At 47.4% G+C, this 10,000-nt stretch overlaps 1 protein-coding gene across 1 annotated transcript in view; it reads left to right on the forward strand.

Annotated features, from left to right (window-relative positions):
• Positions 1-10,000, forward strand: part of fbxo41 (F-box protein 41) — a gene marked incomplete at both ends in the record, with an annotated part of 45,962 nt that overhangs the window by 8,369 nt on the left and 27,593 nt on the right. The window contains one exon of the mRNA XM_080859656.1: positions 9,332-9,539. Within this exon, the coding sequence (XP_080715782.1) occupies positions 9,332-9,539 (208 nt within the window). The remainder of the gene's footprint in view (positions 1-9,331; positions 9,540-10,000) is intronic.

The following is a 10,000-nucleotide window of genomic DNA, read 5'->3' on the forward strand; positions in this document are numbered from 1 at the left end:
AGATCTCAGACCTGTGTGATCTGATCAGGAGGAGTAGATCTCAGACCTGTGTGATCTGATCTGGAGGAGTAGATATCAGACCTGTGTGATCTGATCTGGAGGAGTAGATCTCAGACCTGTGTGATCTGATCTGGAGGAGTAGATCTCAGACCTGTGTGATCTGATCTGGAGGAGTAGATCTCAGACCTGTGTGATCTCTATCTGGAGGAGTAGATCTCAGACCTGTGTGATCTGGAGGAGTAGATCTCAGACCTGTGTGATCTGATCTGGAGGAGTAGATCTCAGACCTGGGGGATCTGGAGGAGTAGATCTCAGATCCTCAGACCTCAGATTGGCCTTGTGATCAGTCAGAAGGGCTCCTCTGATTACCAGTGCAAATTTAATTCTGTATCACTGTTACCCTAGCCACTCTTGGCCTCTCCTTCCACCCCTCTCTTTTCTCTCTCTCTCTCTCACGGTGTCTTACCAGCCGTGATACACACTGTGCAGGAGGAGTGTGGAGTGGGAGGAGACTATCACTGCTGCCGTGGAAACAAGCCCAGGGTCTGAGAGCCATGTCCCAGAATGCACAGCGCTTCTGCCTGGATGGGAGCTGCCCTCATTTGCAGCAGTGTCTCTGGGGATCAGGCTTGAGCCATGCTTACGTGTGTGTGTGGGGGTGTGTGTGTGTGTGTGTGTGTGTGTGTGTGTGAGCCATGCTAACGTACAGAATGAACCGGCAGACAGAAACCTCGGAATACTAAGATACTTCTTTGTTTCTTTATTGTAGCACGGTGCTAAATATAAAACACCCCTTGTGACCACTGTATTAAAATGATCACACAGCCTTGAACCTACTTACTCTAAAGTCGTAGATCGTTAATAAATAAGTGAAGTCGTAAATCGCCCTGTTTTACTGGCTGCAATAACGTGAAGAATGAGCCACAGTGAGGCCTTGACAGCTCAGAGCCCTTGTGCTAGCAGGAGCCTGAGGGTACACACAACTATTCGTTAGCATTCGCTATCCCCCCACTCCCCCCCCTCCCCTTCCCGCCCGCCTGCCTGTCTGCGTCGATGTGCCAGTGTTGAGATGGCAGGGCTTGATTTGCGAGGCCTTGAAGTGAGAGGACTCCAGGCAGGGAGCACACAATAGGGCTTTCAGAGTTAATTCAGCAGTAGATCCAGCTCCACACACCGCTGCCCTCAGCACAGTGTCCATCTCCACCCCCAGAGGATCAGCAGCTGTCGGCCCTCACCGCTCATCACGCCTCTGTGCTCCCCCGTCTCCGACCGGGCCGGACACAAGTTGCCATGGCACCAGGCGCTTGGCACCAGCGGGCAGAAAGCATCGCCCTCTGCTGCTCCGGTCTCACCTAATGCAGAAGTTCATGAGAGAGATTACTGGATGGGAACCCCTCCACACCAGGCTTATGATCAATAGTCTAACTATGACAGAGTGATCAGGCTTATTATCAATAGTCTAGCTATCATAAGGTTAAGACAGAGTGATCAGGCTTATTATCAATAGTCTAGCTATCATAAGGTTAAGACAGAGTGATCAGGCTTATTATCAATAGTCTAGCTATCATAAGGTTAAGACAGAGTGATCAGGCTTATTATCAATAGTCTAACTATGATGTGGTTGAGACAGAGTGATCAGGTTTATTATCAATAGTCTAACTATGGCAAGGTTAAGACAGACACATCAGGCTCGTTATCAATAGTCTAACTATGATGTGGTTAAGACAAAGTGATCAGACTTATTATCAATAGTCTAGCTATGATAAGGTTAAGACAGACACATCAGCCTTATTATCAATAGTCTAGCTATGATGTGGTTAAGACAGACACATCTGGCTATTTCAATAGTCTATGATTAGGTAAAGACAGAGTGATCAGGCTTACTATCAATAGTCTAGCTATGATGTGGTTAAGACAGAGTGATCAGGCTTATTATCAAACGTCTAGCTATGACGAGGTTAAGACAGACACATCAGGCTTATTATCAATAGTCTAGCTGTGAAAGGTTAAAGGTTAAGACAGAGTGATCAGCCGCAGGCTTCAAAGGGAGCTGTTTGTTTCATTCTCACCAGGGGTCATGAGATTCCCCCGAAAAAGACACGTTATATGGTGCTGGAGTTTTTGGAGGCCTCGTGTATGTGCCTGTGCTTGTGAATCCCCCCCAATCTGGTACTCCTGAAAAATACAGCATTGATCTTTCCTGTGAGACGTTCAGGGGTTTGCAGCGAAGCATAGGGCGGGCATCTACTGAAATATTTACTTGCCGTGATTGATTTGCGGAGAGTCCTGGATTTAGAGGCAGCTTTGAGAAGCCCGTTACGCACATCAGGTGGCGAGGGAAAGCTTTGAGATGGGCTAGATGAATGCATCACCTGGAGGCAACTGTGTCTTTTCTCATCTTCTCCTCTTCCTTCTCTTCCTTCTGTGCTCCTCATCAGTCTGACACGTCTACCAACATGAACGTCTCCCACCAGATTGTTCCATCGCCACCTGAGCTTGTGTTTTTTTGGGGGATTTTTATGGCTTTATTTGGATAGGACAGTTGAAGATATGACAGGAAGCGAGGTGGAGAAGAGGTGGGGAGAGGATTGGGAAATGACATCAGGCCAGACTTCCCTCGGGCAATGTAGCCCGTAAGTGGGGGGCTTTATCGGCTTGCGCCACCGTGCCCCCCGAGGTTGTGTTGTTTTACTGCTCCTTCATCCTCTATGTCTCCCTTTATCTCCATCTTGCGCCGTGATGTTGGGAATCAAAAGAGTGTCGTGCTAAAGCGAGTATTCAAGTCTGCGTTTGTCTGCGTAATAAGCGAAATAAGTCTGCCGCTCGCTTTTGTCTTGTGGGGGAGACTCCAGTGAGAGTCACACCTGGCAAAGACTAACGCCAGCTACTTCATCAATAGCCTCATGCACCACTGTCCAGCGAAGCCTCCATAAAATAAAACACAAGCCCTCATGAATATAAATGCTGAACACTTCCCTGACTTAATGAGGCATGGTAATCACGATTAGGAATTGGGCATTTTTCTCAATGGCCTGGATTAACATTTAAAGATCATGGTTTATTCATGCTGTTCAGACGTGGCCCTATATGCTGTGGATGGGATGGACTGAGTGGGCCTCTTGTGTGTGTGTGTGTGTGTGTGTGTGTGTGTGTGTCTGTGTCTGTGTGTGTGTGTCTGTGTGTGTGTGTGTGTCTGTCTGTCTGTATGTCTGTCAATAAAGGCACTGAGGTGCTTGTGTGCTTTCTGTCTGCACTACTTTGAATTCCCCCTTTGCACAAACGTACATAATGAGATAACCCACACCCTCACGTTCCTTCATCTTCTCCATACCCCTTTATCTTTTCCCTGTCCCTGGATCTCTCCTTTTCTCTCTTCTCTTCATTCTTCTCTGTCCCTAGAACTCTCCTTTTCTCTCTCTCTCTTCATTCTTCTCTGTCCCTAGATCTCTCCTTTTCTCTCTCTCTCTTCATTCTTCTCTGTCCCTAGAACTCTCCTTTTCTCTCTCTCTCTTCATTCTTCTCTGTCCCTAGATCTCTCCTTTTCTCTCTCTCTCTTCATTCTTCTCTGTCCCTAGAACTCTCCTTTTCTCTCTCTCTCTTCATTCTTCTCTGTCCCTAGATCTCTCCTTTTCTCTCTCTCTCTTCATTCTTCTCTGTCCCTAGATCTCTCCTTTTCTCTCTCTCTCTTCATTCTTCTCTGTCCCTAGAACTCTCCTTTTCTCTCTCTCTCTTCATTCTTCTCTGTCCCTAGAACTCTCCTTTTCTCTCTCTTCTCTTCATTCTTCTCTGTCCCTGGATCTCTCCTTTTCTCTCTCTCTCTTCATTCTTCTCTGTCCCTAGAACTCTCCTTTTCTCTCTCTCTCTTCATTCTTCTCTGTCCCTAGAACTCTCCTTTTCTCTCTCTCTCTTCATTCTTCTCTGTCCCTAGAACTCTCCTTTTCTCTCTCTCTCTTCATTCTTCTCTGTCCCTAGAACTCTCCTTTTCTCTCTCTCTCTTCATTCTTCTCTGTCCCTAGATCTCCCCTTTTTCTCTCTCTTCTCTTGTGTTTGGTCTCTCTTTCAACGTCAGTGAGTATTTATCATCTTTTCCATAACTGCAGCCACCTGGACCTGATTCATTGTCACAAGGACTCAAAATTTGTATCGTGTGAACCTACAGCCACGCCTTGTTGACCTGCATGTATGTGTGTGTGTGAGTGTGTGAGTGTGTGTGGGTGTATGTGTGTGTGTGTGTGTGTGTGTGTGTGTGTGTGTGTGTGTGTGTGTGTGTTTGTGTGTGCGAGCGAGTGTGTGTGTGAGTGTGTGTGTGCTAGCTTGTGCATTCACACTGCCACTATTTAACCACACAGTTATTTTTGTCTGTGTGCTTCCCGTCCCTAGAGGACTCGTTGAGCATGACTGACTATTCTGCCCTGGGTTGGCACTCCTTGCATACATAAGGTGTGGGAGACACTGAATGAGCTTCTGCAGTTTGGCTTCACTCACATTCCAATATGGGAATTCTTCGTCTAAATCTGGTGAAATCCTTGCGTACGAATGCCCCTGACTCTAATTACTCAAGTCCCAGTTTTTCTACTTTTGACTTGTTTTCTTTAATGAGCATCCACCAGCTCCCCAAGGATAGAGTTACACCCACCAACGAAGCCAATTACATCTGTCAAAAAGCTGTGGGCTTGTCAATGTATGTGTAAGTGTATTACTTATACATGTCATACTCAAACACACCTAAATCATTTAAGGAGTTTCAGCCTTTTTCTTCACAAACCGGGAAACGAGTTCATTACAACAGTCCACTGACTATTCTGGATACTACTTAAAAACTCGTCCCATTTCTGTCTCCATTTCTCCCCTACAGATCTCTCCCCTGTGCTGGATGTCTGCTGTGTCATGGTCAGGCTGTCTGCTGTGTCATGGTCAGGCTGTCTGCTGTGTCATGGTCAGGCTGTCTGCTGTGTCATGGTCAGGCTGTCTGCTGTGTCATGGTCAGGCTGTCTGCTGTGTCATGGTCAGGATGTCTGCTGTGTCATGGTCAGGCTGTCTGCTGTGTCATGGTCAGGCTGTCTGCTGTGTCATGGTCAGGCTGTCTGCTGTGTCATGGTCAGGCTGTCTGCTGTGTCATGGTCAGGCTGTCTGCTGTGTCATGGTCAGGATGTCTGCTGTGTCATGGTCAGGATGTCTGCTGTGTCATGGTCAGGCTGTCTGCTGTGTCATGGTCAGGCTGTCTGCTGTGTCATGGTCAGGATGTCTGCTGTGTCATGGTCAAGCTGTCTGCTGTGTCATGGTCAGGATGTCTCTGCTGTGTCATGGTCAGGCTGTCTGCTGTGTCATGGTCAGGCTGTCTGCTGTGTCATGGTTAGGCTGTCTGCTGTATCATGGTTAGGCTGTCTGCTGTGTCATGGTTAGGCTGTCTGCTGTGTCATGGTGTAGAAATCTGCTGTGTCATGGTCAGGCTGCTGTAGAGTGTGTCAGCAGATGATGCTCGTCTTTAAGCTCCTCAGCGTTAACAGGGTGAAATGATTCATATAATCAGATTATCATAATAAGAGTGCCCCTGCTCTGTAGCCGCCCTCTGCTCAGCCTCTGAGGGGACGCCTGTAACCGTGGAGATTGAGACATTATTCCTATCCTATGGTACACACTGGTACAGATGTATGGTGGAGATTGAGACATTGTTCCTATCCTATGGTACACACTGGTACAGATGTATGGTGGAGTAATTGAGACATTGTTCCTCTCCTATGGTACACACTGGCACAGATGTATGGTGGAGTAATTGAGACATGGTTCCTCTCCTATGGTACACACTGGCACAGATGTATGGTCTATCCTGCCATGCACTAACTAGCCACCTTCCCAGAACAGAGATGAGGGACCAGCTCGGTGCATTTGAAGGCCGCCTGTACCTGCTCCAGACCTGTGGCGGATATGCAAAATGGCTTCTTTTCTAGAAATAAATACCGGCTGATGGTCTCAAAAGAAGAATCAACTCTGGCGTGTATCTGTATGTGCATGTAGTCCATGTCGATCTATAGTCACCAGCCGTGGCCTACTGGTTAGGGTTTCAGGCCGGAAACCGAAGGGTGGCCGGTTCGATCCCCGACCAGTAGGAAAAATGTGGGCGGGGGAAGTGGTAGACCACTGCTCTCCCATGCCCACATCCACGGCTGACGTGCCCTTGAGCAAGGCACCTAACCCCTATCACTGCTTCCCGGGTGCCGCCAATGGCAGCCCACTGCTCCGGGTTAGTGTTACTTCACTTCACTGTGTGTGTGTGTGTGTCACTTCCCTGGATGGGTTAAATGCAGAGGTTCATTTCAGAGTGTGTGTGTCTACACCACCTCTGCCATAGAGAGGACTTTCACTTTCAGGAGAAAGGAAAAGAGGGAGTTAGCCAAATCCATTGTGACAGGACAGTGCACTGTCAAAAGATCCATGATGAGGGGTTTAAATGCGGTTAAAATGTGGCTGTGTTGTCCCTTGGCTGGTGTTTAAATGCCTGAGTGTGGCTGTGTTGTCCCTTGGCCGGTTGTTGCTTGTAGGGAGTGTCCACTCCTTCCTGGCCCACTGCTCCTGAGCTCTGATTGGCTCATTAACTCAGTGGCTGATGCATTAACTCAGGGCTGGGTGAAATGAGGTGCCCTTGAGCCGGACCGAATGTGTCCGGGAGTCGCTCGGACGTCAGTAGCCTGTACTGAACAACTACAACCTGGCTCACTTTTCATTATGGATATTCGTTTAACCAAATAAGCATACAGCACACAGAGTCTATGTCCTTATAGCACGGGTGCTTCCTGGGTATAGAACTTCATAGCATCTTGGTTAAAGCAAAGTGGATGGGTCACTCCCCGTTCCTCAGGCTTACTGAACCTATCCAAGGACACACCTTCTCTACAGATGTTACCTACAAACTGGATGTGCTTCTTTTGTACTAGACTCGAAAGGTACCATTTGTGTCTCTAGTCTATATTAAAGATAGGCTTTAATATAGACTGTCTTGATTTTAAGTAAGCACACTTAAGATCCTTTACGAATGTCGGCCAACAACTATTTCAGTGGTATGAAAACAGTTTTAAAATGCATTGAACAGTAGTTTTCTATGACCAGGTTTCTGAGCTATCTGCCGTGCAGGGTTTGACAGAGGCATTAGGTAGTCTTTCAACATTTAGTGCTCATAAACAGTTAGTTCGATTTCTACAGTGTTAGTTCTTGTGCTATTGAATTACGACAGGCATATAAATCCTTTCAGATGCAAATGTGCTAAAGCTAGCAGGATATATTTCAATTGCTCACTCCACCAAGTGTGGGATAAGAGCCCAGATTATTTCTTAGTGTTGTCAAGCAAAGCTAGGCCTAAATCCATGCCTTCTGCTCTCTCTCTCTCTCTCTCTCTCTCTCTCTCTCTCTCTGTTCTTTACCCTAGACACCTTAGCTTAGCTCCTTAGCTTAATTGTTGCGTTTGGCTGGATGTGGCAAACCCTGCCTGGTACTGGTGTTAGCGGACTGAACCTCATCGGATGCCACATTTACTACAGCAGCAGCACGTTCACTCACGCCCATACACACATACAGCCTGAAGGTGCAATAAGGTGGCAGGACTGGGCTCTGATCTCTCCAGCTCTAAGCAGTAGCCCGTCTGTGTTGTGAATACCAAACACACAGGCACAACAGCATCAGTTCTCATGAGAATTGTTTAAATCACTCTTCCCCGTGATCCAAGACAGTTTCTCTGTTGAGGCTTTTCATTTGGTCAGGGGCTATGTGCTCAATCAGTATCCACCTATGCCATTTGTTTATCAAAACAGAGCTCTAATACTGGTGGCCATTTTAGGTCTTGGTAGTGTGAATGTAGAGATGTAAGATGCCATGTACCCCTCAGTTTGCAAACAGAAAGATAGCCTTATAAAGAATATGCCCAAACCATGCTCTTCAGGGGGCGGTGTTTACATGTTTTCAGATCCCAGTAGGAATTATTTACAAGATGCTTTGATACCAAACGCTCTTTCATTTAGCTGCTTTAATGAAATGCCAGGCCTAATTGCTATCGCTAAGCAAGGATGGCTTTGCCCTGAAGACAGGAAAGACTTCATTTTCAAATGGACAAACCGTGTCCCATGTCGAGAGAGGATCTCCATTAAACCCGTGGTTGCTATGTGAAGCAGCTGAGTCAGAATTTGAGTATGAATAGATGACCTTCAAGCTGCATCTGAGTGTGTGTGTGTGTGTGTGTGTGTGTGTGTGTATGTGTGACTGTGTTATCTGTGTGTCGCTATACAAACATATTCAGCTGGGTGTACTTTCTGTTGTATGTCTATGTGCAGATGTTTAAACTGATGTGTTGATGTGTTGACTGGAGCGATGGCCACTGTTTATAAGGAGAGAAACGTCTAGTACACAAAGATAACACAGGCAAAGCCATTTTCAGTGGCTGCCAGTATCCTTCAGGGAATTACAGAATGCAAGTGCTGGAGAGACGAGGGAGAGAGAGAGGGAGAGAGAAAGGGAGAGAGAAAGGGAGAGAGAAAGGGAGAGAGAAAGGGAGAGAGACGAGGGAGAGAGAAAGGGAGGAAGACGAGGGAGAGAGAAAGGGAGAGAGAAAAGGAGGGAGCAGAAGACTAAGCAGATTCAGTCTCTTTTTGTTTGTAGTTTTGTATTAGCATATGGGTGTGTGTGTGCGTGTGTTTGTAGTTTTGTATTAGCATATGGGTGTGTGTGTGCGTGTATTTGAGAACATGTGTGTTTCTATATGAGATTAAAAAGATGTTAGTGTATGTGTGCAATCACTTGATAATTGAAAGTATTATTTTAGATGAATGTCTTTCAGCCTGACTGTTTTTGTAAGAGTATGTATTAAGTGAGTGAGACTTAGATGAGTTGAAAAAATGTATTGTACATCAGCTCTTTAAGTGACATATGATGCAGCCATGCATCCCAGATTATCCTCTGGAGTTTATATGTGCTCTTAAGAATTCAGTTTCTTTTGATGGAGTAGGCATACTGGCATTGTACGAAATGTCACATAGGTATTGTGGAGTTGTAATAGCTTCAGTAGGTATATGCTTTAGTGGTCCCTGGAGAAGTGGATATACTCTTAATTTGTTTAAGCAGCCCATACAGCACAGGATAAACGCCCTGTTTTGAGAAGTGGGTATACACAATGTTGACAGAAAAATAAGTGTGTATACCCTGGACTACACCACTGGCTTCTGTGTCTCGACTCCTAACCTGCGTCTCTGCGTCCCCTACAGAGAGGTGGCTCAGATCGTCACCTAACCTCCCTAATGTGTGTGTGTGTGTGTGTGTGTGTGTGTGTCTGCGTGTGCCTCCCCTACAGAGAGGTGGCTCAGATCGACCAGTTCCTCCAGGAGACGGCGGCGCGGGAGGCCAACGCTAAGGTTCGGCTGCAGCAGTTCATCGAGGAGCTCCTGGACCGGGCTGACCGTGCGGAGAAACAGCTCCAGATCATCAGCAGCTGCGGCACCACACCCAATGGCAGCCTGGGACGCTGCAGCGTGCAGGAGTCAAAGGGCAACGGCCGACAGGTGAGATGGAGGATGGGGTAGGGTGGGGTGGTGTTTGGGTGAGGTTTGGGTGGGGTGGGGTCAGATGGAGGATGGGGTGGGGTGGCGTGGGGTGGGGTGGGGTGGCGTGGGGTGGTGTTTGGGTGGGGTTTGGGTTGGGTGGGGTGGGGTGGCGTGGGGTGGGGTGGGGTGGCGTGGGGTGGTGTTTGGGTGGGGTTTGGGTGGGGTGGGGTGGGGTGGAGTGGGGTGGGGTGGCGTGGGGTGGTGTTTGGGTGGGGTTTGGGTGGGGTGGGGTGGGGTGGAGTATGGTGGGGTTGTGTTAGTTGGATTCCTATAGAGTGGAAACCCACTACCAATTTAACACCTCCCACATACTCTTGGGCAAGGACGGGTTATTTGCAGTCATTTATTAATTTCATTCCTAGGGGGTCTGAATTAATTTGTGCTCTCCTTCTCAGTGGCTGTCTGGGTTACTCATGCAT

The sequence above is a fragment of the Sprattus sprattus genome (assembly GCF_963457725.1).
Source record: "Sprattus sprattus genome assembly, chromosome: 20".
Classification (NCBI taxonomy): Eukaryota; Metazoa; Chordata; class Actinopteri; order Clupeiformes; family Clupeidae; genus Sprattus; species Sprattus sprattus.